Genomic DNA, 17,374 nt, shown 5'->3' on the forward strand with positions numbered 1-17,374 from the left:
CTAGATTGGGTATATTCCTTTTGGGTCTTTAACTTTATCTGGAACTTTCAGGGGGCCGTTCCAGTCAGGTCAAGGTCCACTTGACGCTCAGGTGAAGCTTTTGGAGTTCACTTTAGAGCAAAACTTTGAAGTGGTTTCTGTGGTCACCATCTCCTCAGTCATCGAGTCTATCACCTTCCTGGTCCACCACTACATCACCTGCTCTGACAAAATAGTTTCACGCAGTGGCTCTGACAGCTCTGTTGGCGCTCGCGCTTGTTTTGGCGGCCTTTTTGCCAACATCATTCGACCAGGAGATGCAAAGGCTGTCTGTGGGGAAACAACCCGCGACCAGCTGATGTTTGACCTCCTTAAGCTGGTTAACGTGCTAGTGCAGCTTCCTCTGTCAGGGGACAGGGAGTTCAGTGGTCGGCTGGCAATGGCTGGCGGAGGGGCAGCTGATAGCAGCGTGTCAGATGAAGAGAAGGTTTGCGGAAGCAAAGAGAGTGTGGCCGGAGGATCAACGACCAGCCAGGGTCCGTCTGCTGGTGTGGCTGATCTAGTACTGGCCAATCAGCAGATAATGAGTCAGATCTTGTCCGCGCTGGGTCAGTGTAACAGCAGTGCCATGGCAATGATCATCGGTAAGATGTACCAACTTTGAATTTTCATCCAAATCAGTGCTTCTTTCGCTTTTTTTTAAATTACCAGTCACTTGGCTTATTCTCCATTGGTCTAACAGTCCTCTTTGGTTTTCAGGAGCTAGTGGACTCCATCTTACCAAACATGAGAACTTCCATGGGGGTCTAGATGCCATCTCAGTCGGTGACGGTCTCTTCACAATCCTCACCACACTCAGCAAGAGGGCTACCTCTGTTCAGGTCATGTTGCAGCCCATTCTTACATACATGGCGTGTGGTTACATGGGTCGACAGGTAAGCCACTGAAAGTGTTACTCAGTGTGTTGTAGATATATTAAAGTACAGAGTAAAACACTATACATGGCCTATTTTTAGGGCTCTCTTTCCACTTGTCAGCTTTCTGAGCCTCTTTTATGGTTTATTCTGCGAGTGCTGGACACAAGCGAGGCTCTCAAAGCCTTTCATGACATGGGTAGGTAGACGCTCAGATCCATGCATCGAAATCGTCAATGTACTCTGAATCACACAGGGTTATATAACTTTTTTGTCTCAAACCAGGTGGTGTACAGTTGATCTGTAACAATATGGTGACCAGCACCAGGGCCATCGTGAACACGGCCCGCAGCATGGTGTCAACCATTATGAAGTTTTTAGATTCAGGTCCTGGAAAGCCGTCCGATGGCAACCTGAAATCCCGAGTTATGACATCAGAGCCAGATAACGCAGAGGGACTTCACAACTTTGCCCCATTAGGTGTTGAAATCCATTCAATTCTACTAAACCTGCAATTTAATGACACTTGGTAATGTACATGAAATTTATTTGAAATGATCTGTCTTTCTCAGGTACTATTACATCTAGTAGCCCAACAGCACAGCCAGCAGAAGTCTTACTACAAGCGACACCACCTCACCGCCGGGCTCGTTCTGCGGCGTGGTCCTACATCTTCCTACCAGAAGAGGCTTGGTGTGATCTTACCATACACCTCCCTGCAGCTGTGCTGCTAAAGGAGCTCCACATCCAGCCACATCTGGCTTCTTTAGCTAGTAAGTGGAGCTCTCTGTCTGTCTGGATTTATGCGGAGACTATTAATTGCATGTTTGTAAAAGTTGGAGGGAGGGTGCATCTTGGGCAGAGGAAGAACAACATTTACAAGATATTTTTCTTCTCACCTACATCAGCATGCCCATCATCTGTCTCCGTGGAGATCAGTGCCGATGGGGTGAACATGTTGCCGCTCTCCACGCCAGTAATCACTAGTGGTCTCACCTACATCAAGATCCAGCTGGTGAAGGCCGAGGTTGCGTCAGCTGTATGTCTTAGGTTACACCGGCCCCGTGATGCCAGCACCCTGGGTCTGTCTCAGATCAAACTCTTGGGTCTGACTGCATTTGGTAACACCTCCTCTGCAACAGTCAACAACCCCTTTTTGCCCTCTGAGGACCAGGTTTCGAAAACCAGGTACCAAATACATTCCCATCAACTGACACCTTTCTATTGTTGGCACGTGGGCCAGATGGCAAACTGTTCCGTCTTTCTTCTCAGCATTGGCTGGCTACGTCTTCTTCACCATTGCCTCACCCATGTTAGTGACCTGGAGGCCATGATGGCTAGTGCAGCTGCACCTACAGCTAACCTGCTACAGACTTGCGCTGCATTGCTCATGTCACCTTACTGTGGGATGCACTCACCTAACATTGAAGCAGTCTTGGTAAAGATTGGTCTGCAGTCCACGCGCATTGGTCTTAAACTCATCGACATACTGCTGCGAAACTGTGCCGCCTCTGGTACGGACCCAGCAAGTAAGTGAGCTCAACCCCATCCCCATTTCTTCCTCAAATTACTTTGAGGAATTTAAAGGTATTTTTTTTTCACCATAAAACAATTGGTGCTTTTTTTCTCTTCAGATTTGAACAGTCCTCTGTTGTTTGGTCGCCTAAATGGCCTCTCCTCAGATTCAACTATTGACATTCTGTACCAGTTGGGTACCACGCAGGACTCGGGGACCAAGGAAAGGTACTTGAGGCACTTGGTTTGTTTTAACTTGGGCTGTCTTTACCATCTGATTGGCTGCTGAGTTTCACTGTTACAATGATGAATTAAAAACTTTCTACCAAGGTGATAGTCTAGACTGTCTTTTAAACTCATCGTAAAAAGTGTTTTTATGTTTATCCTTGGCATCCTTTTGCCTCACAGACACCAATTATTGTATTTTAAGACAGTTTGACAAAGATCACGTTGAAGGACAATGGAATGGATCTTTTTTATATTGTTCAGACTCATCATAGTGTGCTGTGAACTTTACTGTTCCAGAATACAGGCTCTCCTCCAATGGGTTCATGACTCTTCAAGGGTTGCAGCTCTAAAGATTCCCATGGGCTACTCAGGCAGCAGCAGTGGCTTTTCTTTGTTGAGGGAGTATGGGCTCCTCATGCCTTCGCCGTCCCACCTGCACTGTGTTGCAGCCATCTTATGGCACAGCTACGAGCTGCCTGTTGATTATGACCTCCCAGTACTTCTCGACCAAGAGTTATTTGAGTCAGTAAATTGTTTTCACATTATATCCATCTCTTGTTACATGCTGACATTTAAGGGACAATGGGGTGGATTGTCACAATTCTTACTACTAGTGTTTGTCACACACTATGGAATGTTTGGTATTTGAGAGCAATTCTTAAACATGTTGCTTATTTTTCCCCTTAGACTCCTCTACAATTGGTCCATGTCTTTGCCATGTGACATTGTGCTCAAAAAAGCTGTCGACAGCCTCCTCTGCTCCATGTGTCACATCCATCCAAGTTACTTCTCGTTGCTCATGTCCTGGATGGGTATTATATCCAAGCCCAGCGCCAGTCACTCGCAAGCCCAGCGGCGCCGACTCGCCATGACCGATGACGGCAAGAAGCAGCACAACGATAATACCACCAATGCAGGACTCACAGATGATTCAAAGCATGCTAGAGCTCCAGTTACTTTATCAGAGTCGCAACTAACCACTCTGGCCGCAGCCTCGCAGTCCCCAGGGGCAATAGAGCAGTTGCTGGACTCGGGATTGCCTTCATTGCTAGTTCGCAGCCTTGCGCAGTTCTGTGTTTGTCTACTCACGAGTGCTGACCTGCCTCTGCCTGCCGCTTTAGCTGACAGGCGGCATTACCAATACCAGCCCTGCTCCACGTCCACACAAAGTCGGCCACCGCTTGCCGCGGAGCTAGCTGCTCCAGTGCTGCGTTTCCTCACAGAAGTCGGCAACAGCCACGCCATGAAAGACTGGTTAGGCGGGCCAGAGGTCAACCCTCTGTGGACAGCGCTGCTCTTTGTGCTCTGCCACTCCAGTGCCAGTGCCAACGCGGGTTGTCAGTCGTGTTCAGGAGCTTCGGCTCCTTCCCAGCCGCTTCCCTCAGGCTCACGGTTTTCCCTGGCATCTTCAGGCCAATCGGGAGGCCTCACCACCCAGCAGAGAACTGCTTTGGAGAATGCCACAGTAGCTTTCTTTTTGCAGTGCATTTCCTGTCATCCTAACAACCAGCGGCTCATGGCACAGGTTGGTTTGGGCTTGCTTTCTGTTTTATGATAGAAGCACAAAACGAAATGCCTATTTTCAACTTTATCTTTTTGCTGCAGGTTCTTTGTGAGCTTTTCCAATCAGCTCCCCAGCGTGGCAACGTCCCTATCTCTGGAAACATCTCTGGCTTCATACGAAGACTGTTTCTGCAACTCATGTTGGAGGATGAGAAAGTCACAGTCTTCCTACAGAGTCCTTGTCCGGTTAGTCAGTATTTCTGAAAATGTGTCCTTTTAATGTTTTATCATGATTACCTTTTACAATATTGGTTGTTATTTGTATTCTGTGTGAAAACGCTTACGAGTGATGCAATGGTACAGTAATGGTTGCAATAAGTCATACTTGAGGAGTGAGTGACCAAGCCAATGGGAGGCCAGCAGGTTGTTGGGAAATAGCCAAATTTCAAAATGACATGTACATGAATTGTATATTAATTTTTCGGGGGATTTTTTAAATTTTTAGCCTGCCTTTCGTAAGTTGAATTTCTTTCGTATCCTGAGATAAGAATTTCCCATTGAGGCGTTTGGTAACCTGAATATTTCATATGTGGAGACAGGCAGAGGTAACCACTGTAGTTTGTTAAATAATTTTAATTTTGGCTTATATGGGACAAACCAAGTGTCTCATTCCCAAGTTCAAAGGAACATGAAACGCTCACTTACATGTCGGTAGGATGAAAAGTAATATACCTTCTGCCTCTTCTCATTTGGCAGTTGTACAAAGGACGCATCAACGCTACTAGTCACATGATCCAACATCCCATGTATGGAGCAGGCCACAAGTATCGCACACTCCACTTACCAATCTCCACGACTCTTGCTGAAGTCCTGGACCGGGTGTCTGGTAATTACCTTTACCAGTTTGTGTGTTTCATTTCCTGATAACACGACATATATAGAAGCTACGTAATTGTATGTAAAGCATGCTTTAAATTCTATATATTTCCTACTTGTATATATGCTCAAAAAGTTGGTGATTGGCCAAGGTTAAATACTTATTAACTGCGATCAATTGCTCTTCCCATGTATCCGTATGTAAATCTTAAATTGAATTCAGCGATCTGAATTTCATTTGATAGATCTGAATGTGGAACAAAAAGTCTTGGTTTGAATTTTCCAAAGAATAAATTCAATTTCACATGACTTCATTCAGGTTGAGTTTTTCAAGGCAATCCAAATCAAACACGACAGTTTTTTTTCTTTATTAATTTATTGAAGTTTAGTGATTCTGTTTCTGGTGGCACAAATTTAGATACGCCCAGTATTACAGCCAAGCTGATCAGTGAGCAGAAGGAGGACAAAGAGAAGAAGAATCACGAGGAGAAGGAGAAGATGAAAGCTGACAGTGGCTTCCAGGACAACTACAGTGTGGTTGTAGCCTCAGGTACTCAAATTTCATTTATGTTGATTAAACTACAAACTTCTTGCTGTTGCACTGTCACAAATGAGACATTGCTAAAATTCTCTTCTCTTAGGTTTGAAGTCCCAGTCCAAGCGAGCTCTATCAACTCCTCCCAGACCTCCATCCAGACGGGGTCGGGTGATGAGTGATAAATTGACTACATCCTCAGGTGTTGACTCCTCTGCCAAAACCATTAGCGTGCCTGTCTTCCACCTTTACCACAAGCTGCTTCCTGGTAGGATGACATCACCTGCAAGATTTTCATGCACGCAGCCAAAAAAATTCTTAAATGGTCCGTTTGTCTCTCTAGGTCAACCCTTGCCACCTGAAATGACCCTTGCCCAGCTACTAACACTACTGTATGACCGCAAGATGCCACAGGGTTATCAGTCCATCAACCTAACAGTTAGATTGGGTTCCAAGATTATTTCTGACCCTGGCCTTTCTAAGACAGACTCCTTCAAACGGCTTCGCACAGAGAAAGGTACAGAAAGTCAGTTTGGTGAAACATGTAAACTAGAGATCTCCCAATCACATTTTTTGCATGAGAGTACGAATCTGCTCGTTTTGAGGCTCTGCTCTGGATTTGATAAAATGGAAATGTATTGGGGGGGAAGCACATCTTAATAGTTTTCCCCCTAATTTGACCACATTTCATTCCACAGTGGTTTCGCTGAAGTTGAAAAGCACAAAATAACATTGAAAACAAATTAAACTTCAAAGATTCTATTTTTTTCATAAAAAATAAAGCAAGTCATCCAATGTGATGCATAAACCTATCTTATGATTTTCTTTTCTCTTTTTGCTGTTGATGGACATTTCCTTTGTTTTGCCTTTGTTAGTGGATCACCCTGATATGATAAACAACTGCCCAGAAGATGAACCAATGACACCCGGCGATGAATGCCCTGACGCAACAACGGATGAGTCCTTACTGGAAACGCACCCCATTCAGTCCCCGCTGCAGGTTTTTGCAGGAATGGGAGGCCTGGCGCTCATTGCGGAGAGGCTACCTATGCTCTACCCAGATGTCATTCAACAGGTGGGCTTTGTCACAAAAAACAGGCACATGAATAGGCAGTCAGGATACAAACATTTTGGGCAAAATCCGACTGCAAAGCTGGCAGCAAACGACCCAGTAAAAAATAGATTTGTCAATGGCAGCCAATGAGCTAATTGGGCGTAAATTATTTTCAAAATTGTAGCAAAATGCTAAATTCTAAGAAATGTATGAGCAAATGAACATCTAACATTTGTTTGCCTCTTAAGAAAAATCGAGTAAACTGCAAAAAACGAATCTTTTGGTAGTTATTCCCATTCAATGGTGCTAATACCTCACAATTCATTTCTTTGATGATTGTTTATAGGTCAGTGCTCCAGTTGTACCCTCGGCGACGCAGGAGAAACCAAAAGATGCTGATCAGTTTGAGTGGGTCACGATTGAGCAATCGGGAGAGCTGGTGTACGAGGCACCCGAGTCCATCGCTACAGAGCCACCACCCATCAATAAGCAGCAGTCCCAGTCGACATCTTCATCTTCATCCCCGGTGCAAACAATGTCACCCATCCCTGCACACTCCTTGGCAGCATTTGGCCTATTTCTACGACTGCCAGGCTACGCAGAAGTGCTGCTCAAGGAGAGAAAACATGCCCAATGTCTGCTACGCCTTGTGCTTGGCGTCACTGACGATGGTGAAGGAAGTGAGTTGAAATAATTCCATTCTTTCAGTTGCCTAACTAAAATTGAAACCAATTCTTGCTGAATATTTAAATGTTATGCCTTGGGTTTTAGGTCATATCCTGCAATCTCCGTCAGCAAATGTGTTGCCCACGTTGCCGTTTCATGTCCTTCGAGCATTGTTTAGAAGCACTCCCCTAACCACTGATGACGGCCTGCTGCTCCGTCGCATGGCTCTGGAAATCGGTGCCATTCATCTCATTTTAGCCTGCCTATCAGCGCTCAGCCACCATGCACCCCGAAATCCCAATGCAAACAGCAATGTCTCGGAGGTATGGTTCACATTTAAACTCTTTATGTGGAAAAATATCTCCTATTGGCTTCAATTGCTTTAAACCTCTGAAAGCCACAGAATGATTGTAAGATTGTTCAACTGGACTGAATGCAATCAAGACTTTTAGATTGTTGCAACAGAAAAAAGTTTCATGGCCAATTCTGGTTTAAATATAAATTATTTTAAAATGTTCAAAGGGTATTTTTTTAATCTCAAAGTATTTTGAAATATACTTAGAATTTTTCCACTAATGCAAGTACTTTATTTTTTAAGTTTTTGCTGCAATAGTTGTTTTGAGAAACCAGATAAAGTTGAAGAATTCCCCAAGAAAACAAGCCTGGTGACCCGACAGGCTTATAACAAAAAAAAAAACCTTCATGTATAGTACTGAGATCAAAGTATTGTAGATTTTGGTAACACTAAATTTATGCCTGCACTAATCCTGTTTCCTTAAGTTTCTTTATAACATCTTTACTGCAGTTAGTTTGTATTGAACTGTTTGTGGAATGGTTTCCAGTAACTTTAAAATCTCTGAATAAGTCATTAAAGAATATTCAATGTCTTTGCGTTCAGAAAAAAAGCTGATTCTATGATTGTTCCTATTTTACAATACGCTCTGACATCTCATGTTCATCTCAGCCACAGATGTCAAATTGTCACGGTGGAGCGACCAGTGAGGAGCAGCAGCTCTATTGGGCCAAAGGAACCGGTTTCGGTACTGGGTCCACAGCATCAGGGTGGGATGTTGAGCAGGCTCTCACAAAACAGCGTCTTGAAGAGGAACATGTCACCTGCCTTCTGCAAGTAAGTGTTCAATTACAAAACACCTTTTTTTATTTAACTTGATAGGGGGCCATTGACAGTGGTGGGCGTCCAATCCAATTTGACTGGCAGTCCTAGCCAAAATGGATTGGGCGTGTAGCGCCATTAATGGCACTGAAACATGATCATAAACCTGGTCTGCACTCGGACGAATAAGAAAAACTTCTACTAGTATTGTTAGCACGGCGGTTAGCATACCCGGGCACTTCCTGGCTGGCTCGCATTTATTATCCCACCTGTAGAGAAAGAATGGAATGAATACTAATTTCATCTGTTGCTTAATTTCTCAGCTCAGTTTACTTATTTTATTACCCCAAAATAGTCACTTGCCTCTTTTGATTGCTAGGTCTTGGCAAGCTACATTAATGCTGCAGGTTCCAGCAGCTTGCACAGTTCAGATGCATCTTCAGCAGAGAGCAGAACCCAGAACAGCTCGGCTCTTCCAGTAGTGCTGCAGGAACTACTCAGTCAGTCCTGTCTCATCCCTGCAATGTCCTCTTACCTACGCAATGATTCTGGTAAGAGCTCCTCTATTAAATGCTTTTTGAAGTAAATGTCGACAGATATATCGGACGGCCAATATATCTGAACATACTATGCTCATTTTCAAGACCATTGGCCAATGTAATGGGTTAACTGCTCTATTTACTGGTTTACGGTTACTATTAATATGTACTGTAGTGTAATGCATATAATGTAAAAGTGTAATCAGTTGATTGCGCTATGCACTATAATGAAAGGGTGTCCCAACTGGTCCTCAAGGGCCACAGTGGGTACAGGTTTTTGGGCATTGTATATTGGTCAGTCCAACTACATTTTCAGTAAATGATAAATGAAATGGATAGTCTCTTAGAACATATGGCCACGTCATCTGAACCGTGGCCTAAATAATGACACATTCACCTAAATGGGAAATGCCACTGCATGTACCAAATGAACATCGTGATGCATTCAAAGAAAAAAGCTAGCGGGTCTCTGGCTAACGCCTCCACAAGGGTCACTTGCCTCGAAGGTCTGGTCCTTCAATAAATGTCAGAGATAGCTGGCTGTAATAGAAAAGTGAGAGCACTCCTTTGATGTCCAAAGAGCTGTTAGTTTGAAACAAATGCTAGTGCTGCTCTACAGTATTTATCACTCAGCGAATGAGAAGTTTAACGTAACTGAAGGACTTTTAAACCTTTCGGATTTGTCTATTGGTGTTTTGTACACTGAGAACTGTAAAATCAATTGTAATCCTAGAATGGTATGAAATGAAATCATGCATCTGTATGTAGCATTGGTTTAATCAGATCATACATTTCGTCTGGTTATCTGCACAAGTTGATAATGCTTGCCATCACAAAAATATATCCTGTTTAGTTTTGCACTTTTGAGATTTACTTGAAGCTGGCTTGCCAAATATGAGCCAATGCAGTTTTTTTTCTTGAAACAATGTATACACAGAAACAGCAACTCAAGTACAAAGAATATAACAGCTAGTATTCACTGTAACATTTTTTTCAGTTAGAAAAACAACATTCATTGTCCGTTTTAAGACAAGGTCATTTGTTGTTGTGAACAGACTATCCCCAATTTTAATAATTATGAAAACATCTGAGTGGAGGAATGAAGGCAAACATGGCCCGAATGACCCTGTAAATGGACCCTTGCGCTTCATCCTAATTTCAATGTGAAACCTTCAGGTCTTCACATTTCTCCCTGCCGACAATTGATGAACCATTCCAAACAAAGATAACTATGCCTGGGGTAGTTTGGATCAGAGACATTGGACACTTGCAGTGAAGTAACTCACACTGACACTTCTTCGATTTGAAAATATAATAATATATAGTATTAGGGGACAAAGCTCACTGACGTTTCCATGTCGATACTCAAATGATAGTTTAGTAAGCAGTAAACAAAAGTCACTGCAGCAGGCAGCAAATGAGCAATATTGTATAGTATTCATTAGTATGGTTTGTGGTAGTTAGGAACATTTTTATTAAATGGAAACCAAGGTTGGTATATAAATATTTTTAGGTCTCAATTACTGGTTTAGTTTTTCGTTCAGTTGTTCTTCCTGGTGAGGACACTCACTAAAAATTGCATTCCATTTTTCACTCATATTTCAGCGTTAAATTTGGTGGGTATATTCTAGGGATATATACACATCGATTCTTAGAACCATATTTGTTGTGTTTTTTTTGTCTGAGAGCTGATTACTTAGATTAATTGTGGAATTAAAATTGCTACTCCTCTGTTATTCGAGGACAGATCACAAAGAAAGTTTTCTCTGAGCCATATTTTTTTCGTCTCAGGGCTAATGGATTACATGAATTAATTGTGGATTTATCATTGCCTTTCGGGGCCTACTTAACCACTAGAAAGCTTGGGCATTTATCGATTGTGCTTTTCATGGCTCGGGGCCGATTGTAGATCATTTTGAACTTGTTTATTTTCTGGAGCTGTTTCAAAGCAAATATCTTGGTGAATATTTTATTAGCTTTTAAATCAATGGAAGTTTAATTGGGAACCGTTTGTCTTATTTTAGATCCTAGTCTTTATTGTCAAAATCTTTGTTGACTTGCCTGAGGTAACAAGAAAATCAAAACATCTACTGAGAATTCCCCCAACATTGCCAGCATCATTGGCTTGTATTTTGTATTTAGAAATAATATAATTAAGGTAAGTGACAAGTGATATTTCATTATGTCAGCAATGGGAGATGGCGGGGTGCTGTATAAGGGCCAGTTTGTATTTTTCCCGTTCAACCCTGGTTGAGCACTTCCAAGTGTCCATCATGGTTTCAACTAATTCCTTCTTGATGTTGCATGATGTCTCGCTATCTTTCCAGCTCTGGACTTGTTGACATGTTTCTCGTATCTTCAGGAAATCCCGCCGACTTATTCCACCTTTTACTTGTGATAAGGTTCATGTCAAACTTCTTCCACAAGTTTTCAAAACTTAAAACACTGGTCTTAGTGTCTTGCATGAGGCTAAATTGTGATGAAACTATCTATAATGTGGTGTAGATGTACACAAAAACAACTACAAATAGGTTGAGGAATGTGCCAACAATGCCCAACATGGCCAAAATTGATTCCTCTTGTTCCTCCTTGAGTTCCAGTGCTCGCACATCATCAAGGGTGATAACTGTGGTGCCCATGATCCTTACTCGCCTAGCCCTTCAAGGTGACTTGTATCTGGAATAAAACAAAAGAAAGAATAAGCTGTCAGTTCGGATAACCATTGGAATGACAATTTTAGTGCAGCCTTAGCAACCTTTGCGCATCTAACGGATATCAATTGGGAATTAGACCAGGCAGTGGGGTGGGAGACACACAATTTTTATGCCTTGGCACAGCCGATAGGTGAAACTAATTGCAGAGTTGTCAGCAATTGCTAAGCATCAACCTTAAATTATCTCGGATGGAATCGTTAAATTACTAGTGATTATGTTTGAAGGCAGTACTGCTATCAAAAAAGCATGATAAAATGCATGCATTAGAGCCCATCACATCCGCCCACTGATTCTTCATATGCCGTAAATGATTAAATAGCCCAGCTGCTGTGGGTAGTTATCGAGCATCATTCACACCTTTGTAGAGGAAAACACAGGAAATCTTTGGAAGCCATTGACGGCAATAGACGGTCAATCCAATTTGACCCAAATAATAATGGCGAGCCAGCCTATTTCATGCTAACTGAAGTGCTAACGGTAGGTTTAAAGTAGTAGTTATTATACGACAGAGGTCCAATCCATTCTGAATGCCAAGCTTTCAACTCAAAATAGTTTGGACGGCTATCACCATCAATGGCAGCTAGTCAGTCAATTTTTGGAAGAACATTGAAGCAGTTAAAACTGTGTCAAGGTTGTTGATCTGTTTTTCTAAATCTAAAACGGTAATATACCAGCATTACTATGTGGTCAATGTAACAACGTATTTTTTAGAGGAACTCTGCTTAATCTATATCTGTCCACAGCAGCCAATGAGTTCATTAGAAAGCTGCAGACTGTCAGTTCACAAAATGAGTCAAAAGAAAACTGTTTTCTACTCTGCATGTTTGTGGAGAAAAAAATATGTCGTACACGTTTCCCCTCACTACTCATGGGAATTTACACAAAGAATTTGAAAAAATGGGCTTACCCTCAGGGTTGTTTTGGTGTAAAGCATTGTCTTCCACTATGCTTTTTGGATTAGATGGCATTCTACATGTTGTAGACCTGCAGGTGTATGTGGGCAGTCTTGGCAGCTTTGTTCAACAATTCTTGTTCTGGCAGGGAAACCGACCTGATTCTCACATCCAGTTGATCAAACCAACAAGTCTAATATCCTCTGGAATTTGATTTCAGCCAGACCCTTCGAGTTTTCAGTCACAAATGGCTTTAATTAGGCAATAAAGGCAAGCCCCCTCCTCTCTGCGCACCTTTTCCCCCCATCCTTTTCCTCTGAGTTTCCCGTCACGGTTTTTCTGCAAACTCTTCTCCACAACTCTCCCAACAACCTCCTTCATAGTGTTCTTCTGTATCTTACATCTTCCTTGCTTCGCATTCCTCTGGGAAACAGGGTGATCAGTGCTTCTCAATAAACTCTCTCGCTCACTCCGGATGCGTACGACTTGGAACGACGTATCATTGTCTGGCTGATGTGTAGGTTTGTCAGCTGATGTCTCTGTGCCACCAATCCTCCAGTCTTCTCGCTAAAAATGCACAGGTCTCTGAAGTAGCCAGCTCTGATTGGGAATATTCCAGAGAAGGATAAAAAGCTCAAACATTCCGCCGATTGTGGCGCGACAGAGGCAGCCGCCGAGCCAGACGGTCGAGTATCACGTACTACGGTGGGTCCTCAACACCAGTTAGACACCAAGGCAGAGCTGTGCATTGCATAACCAAACGGAACGATGGAAAAAGAGGGAGGCTGGATCCTGATGGCCGTGGCAACGAAGGAGCAAAAGAATGAGGAGGAACGTGGAGGGTGGGGGACACAACATTGCTCACGCTTAGTAGCGTTTTTCTCCTCCCCTCTCTCTCCCTGTTGTGGGGGCGAGTTGTGCACACAGGAGCAGGAGCACAGCTTCCATCAAAACAACACCAATGGAAAAGGGGAAAAACACTGAAGGGAGGTACAATCATCTCTGCTCTTTGATTGAAATGCAGCCCAGCACCAGCTTTGGTTTGGTGGACAGCTATGCAGAAGAGAGATGGACGTGGGGGCAATGTGAAGCAGTGGGGAGATCAAAATTGGTCGGAGCTGGGCGGAGGACAAAGCAGGAGGCAGTGAAAAGCGGTGGGGGGAGAGGGGGTGATTCTTTGACAGCCACCATGCTCGCCTAGTTGTCTATGGGCTTAGGTTGCTGTAAAACATTTTAATTAGTATATAATCATGCCTTTTATTTCCCTATTATGTCTCTGTGCTAAATCTACAATCATCACCCTGCCTAATTACCGATTATTAAATAGGAACTGGCTTCATCTGTATCAGATAGATATCAGATCAAGTAAAAAAGAAAAAAAATCCACCGGCCACAAGTTTGAGAGCAACATAGTAATGTCACGACTAATTCAAATCTATGTACGTTTTTTTTAATGGAATGTGGCAAATGTATTCTTTTTAGTCTGTTAACAAATTGTATCTACTTTGATCTTTACACATTTCAGTCCAAATGGATTGGACATCTATCACTGTCAATGCCAGCCAATGAGTTAATAAGCACTATTTTGTGTCTTTATAGTCCTGGATATGGCACGCCATGTACCCCTGTATCGGGCATTACTGGAGCTGCTCAGGGCCATCTCAACATGCACATCTCTCGTCCCCCTGCTGCTACCTCTGTCTGGTGACCGAGGTCAGGATGAAGAAGAGGAGGATGAAGAACACTCGGAGGGACAGACGTCTGTTGGAATGCTGCTAGCCAAAATGAAGACATGCGTAGACACATACACAAATCGACTCAGGTGGGTTTTACTTTTAGAATCTATTGCTTCACGCCATCAGGATTTTAGGACCCCGTATTTGAATAAGTGGGTGCACTAGTTATTGAATATTCAGGATGAGAATTACATCTCACCCTAACCCGGAAAACAGGTTAACAGGCTCGCCGTTAATAAGCAATTGATAAACAATCCTATTTAACTCTTATTCCACACTATTAAAGAAAACGATGTTTCCTGCTTCATTATAGTGGAAAAAAGCAAGTGTATAATTTTAACTCTTCTAACCATGATGACTAAATGTGTATGATTCTCTATTCCAGGTCAAAGAAAGATAAGAGCAAAGGTGTTGTGAAGACCGACAGTTCAGATCCAGAGCCTGAGGGCTTGACCCTTCTTGTGCCTGATATCCAAAGGACAGCTGAAATAGTCTACACCGCAACCACCAGCCTTCGACAAGCCAACCAGGGTATACCCATATTGCTTCCCAACTTACAACTAGATTTCCCACTTTAATTACTCATTTTGGGTTTTCTCTTATTATTTTAACTCATTGGCTGCCATCGAGTTAAACTTAATATTTATTGCACATTTTATTCTTTATTCTTAGTCAGGACATTTTCATCAAGGCAATTTTTAAAGGTGGCATTCCAGCTTAATTGTCACCCAAAATATTACCGACTATAAAACTCTCCCTCTTTTCTCATTTCCAACCCCCTTAACAGAAAGGAAATTGGTTGAGTCTTCAAGAAAGGTATCCAGCAGACCCAAGCCCCTTTCAATCCTTCGCTCTCTTGAAGAAAAATATGTTGCTGCAATGAAGAAGCTTCAATTCGGTGAGACTGTTTTTTTAAAAAAAATATATGTTGTCCACACATGGGTGTGTATTTACTTGCAATGTAAACGTAAGCTATTCTGTCATATTTAATGTATTCCAATCTCTGTTACTTTTCTCTCAACATCATACTTGGACCTCTTCCAATTTTGCTCCTCTGTCTCATCCTTTTTAAATGAACCTTGTCAAGCTCAATTATCTCATGGTTGTATTATTGATTTTATTTTATTTTTTAAGATAATAGATCTCAAAGAAGTCTAAGATTTTTGCAGGCAGGATTTTGTTTGAGAAATGGCATTAATACACCGTTTGTTTCATTGTTGCTCAATGCGTTGCAAACAAGCTTTGTATCTGAGCACAAGTTCTCTTGATTTCACAGGCTAAAACCGACAGGTGGTATGAGTATAACGAAACACAAATTCAGGTTGACAATTCAAGACTGTGAGCCTGCAGGCTGGACAAACAAATTCTATGCACACAAGTATAAATCTCTCCATGCATAGATTTTGACACACGCTGAGGTTCTGCTGCAAGAGAAAATATTGAATGGGAGAGGTTAATAACACACTTGAACAAAGGAAGCATCAAATTTCTGTTCTTGCAGTATTTGCTACTGCTGTAATTATACTTAAAACGTTATGTACATGTGATTTTAAAAATGAGTTTGTGGATTTGCTTGTAGAAGGGTTGACTACCCACTTTAAACTCTTGATTTCTTCTCAATTCAGACACTTTTGAAATGGTATCAGAAGATGAGGATGGGAAGCTGATGTTCAAGGTCAACTACCATTACATGTCTCAGGTGAAGAATGCCAGCGATACAAACAGTGCAGCCAGATCCCGCCGTCTCGCCCAGGAGGCTGTCACCCTTTCCACCTCTCTGCCTCTTTCATCCTCATCAAGTGTCTTTGTCCGTTGTGACGAGGAGAGACTGGACATCATGAAGGTAAACCTGCCGTTGAGACACATAATCTTAGGTATACGTGTCTAATACTTAGCAATGCCAGAAGTTATTTTGCCACTTTTCAGTCAGATTATAAGATGAGAAATGTTGGGAGAGTAAAGCACTAGAATTGCTTTTCTTCTCACTTACCTCCCGGGGCTTGTGTATGGTGTACATGGCAACATCAGCAAAAAGTTGCCCGACCTTAAACAGGGTCAGTATATCCTTGAAGCACCATGTTGCAGCCATTGATTGCAGTTAGTGTCTTAGTTGCTTTTTTATTTATTTATTTTTAACCTCAGACCTCCACTCCACGCTTATTGAATGAATAGCAATACATGTCATCCCAAAAAATGTCATCCAGTCATTGTAAATGGTATTATTAAATAGTGTTACTCTACTTCTGATTTTGTTTACAGGTTCTCATCACAGGCCCAGCCGACACCCCGTACGCCAATGGGTGCTTTGAATTTGATGTGTATTTTCCCCAAGATTATCCAAACTCCCCTCCTTTGGTGAACCTAGAGACAACCGGTGGACACAGTGTGCGCTTTAACCCTAACCTCTACAATGACGGCAAAGTAAGTGGATACATTTGAACTCTGATTTTTCTGGTTGAGGCTGGTGACTGATTCAAAATGAGTCAAACGTATCCTGCCTGAATTCTGATAATAGTTTCAGTCACGTGGCTTTTTCCAACCTTCTCGTGTGAATTTACATGGGTTTTCCACTAGTAGACGTCCAATTCATTTGAACTGGGAGAATGGCAGCGAATGAACGGTGATTCATTTTCTGCCAAGTCTCGTGCCGTCAAAGGCAGCCCGTAATTTAAGGGAGCGGGTCAAGGTGCTTCAGCTCACCATCTGCTGCGGCTCTTTAGGCAGCTGCTGACAGTCTACATGTATTTCCATAATAGGTCTAGACAGCTGCTATAAGAAATACCCAGGGCTTCCTACATCAATGGTAAGGCTCGGACAAAGCCTGGTGCAATTTTGCACACCGATAAAGGGGATGCTGACTCAATGAGGGAGGGGTTTAGGAGATGCATATGAAATGACTTGCAATGGGTTGATAATAATTTCCTTGGACGTCTTTTGTCAGGACCGGTATCGATCCTTGCATTATATGTCAATTGACAAATGCCTTAAATTAAATCTGTCAGATCACTCCACTGTAAATTGAATTTAACTTGAGGTTCAATGTGATGTCATTTGGGTCAAGAGTTTATGTATTAGTTTATTGGAGAATGAATGAAAAACACATTTATG

At 42.5% G+C, this 17,374-nt stretch overlaps 1 protein-coding gene across 1 annotated transcript in view; it reads left to right on the plus strand.

Moving 5' to 3' along the window:
* birc6 (baculoviral IAP repeat containing 6) overlaps positions 1-17,374 on the plus strand; it is a 44,420-nt gene that overhangs the window by 20,005 nt on the left and 7,041 nt on the right. The window contains exons 45-69 of the mRNA XM_077612675.1: positions 52-623; positions 739-914; positions 996-1,092; positions 1,179-1,373; positions 1,466-1,666; positions 1,802-2,081; positions 2,166-2,422; positions 2,528-2,636; positions 2,934-3,158; positions 3,324-4,161; positions 4,242-4,385; positions 4,896-5,025; positions 5,434-5,565; positions 5,657-5,818; positions 5,894-6,067; positions 6,426-6,625; positions 6,951-7,284; positions 7,376-7,593; positions 8,235-8,399; positions 8,764-8,935; positions 14,130-14,352; positions 14,652-14,797; positions 15,054-15,164; positions 15,892-16,109; positions 16,526-16,687. Of these exons, the coding sequence (XP_077468801.1) occupies positions 52-623; positions 739-914; positions 996-1,092; positions 1,179-1,373; positions 1,466-1,666; positions 1,802-2,081; positions 2,166-2,422; positions 2,528-2,636; positions 2,934-3,158; positions 3,324-4,161; positions 4,242-4,385; positions 4,896-5,025; positions 5,434-5,565; positions 5,657-5,818; positions 5,894-6,067; positions 6,426-6,625; positions 6,951-7,284; positions 7,376-7,593; positions 8,235-8,399; positions 8,764-8,935; positions 14,130-14,352; positions 14,652-14,797; positions 15,054-15,164; positions 15,892-16,109; positions 16,526-16,687 (5,641 nt within the window). The remainder of the gene's footprint in view (positions 1-51; positions 624-738; positions 915-995; positions 1,093-1,178; positions 1,374-1,465; positions 1,667-1,801; positions 2,082-2,165; positions 2,423-2,527; positions 2,637-2,933; positions 3,159-3,323; positions 4,162-4,241; positions 4,386-4,895; positions 5,026-5,433; positions 5,566-5,656; positions 5,819-5,893; positions 6,068-6,425; positions 6,626-6,950; positions 7,285-7,375; positions 7,594-8,234; positions 8,400-8,763; positions 8,936-14,129; positions 14,353-14,651; positions 14,798-15,053; positions 15,165-15,891; positions 16,110-16,525; positions 16,688-17,374) is intronic.

Source organism: Stigmatopora argus, chromosome 11 (assembly GCF_051989625.1).
Source record: "Stigmatopora argus isolate UIUO_Sarg chromosome 11, RoL_Sarg_1.0, whole genome shotgun sequence".
NCBI classification, from domain to species: domain Eukaryota; kingdom Metazoa; phylum Chordata; class Actinopteri; order Syngnathiformes; family Syngnathidae; genus Stigmatopora; species Stigmatopora argus.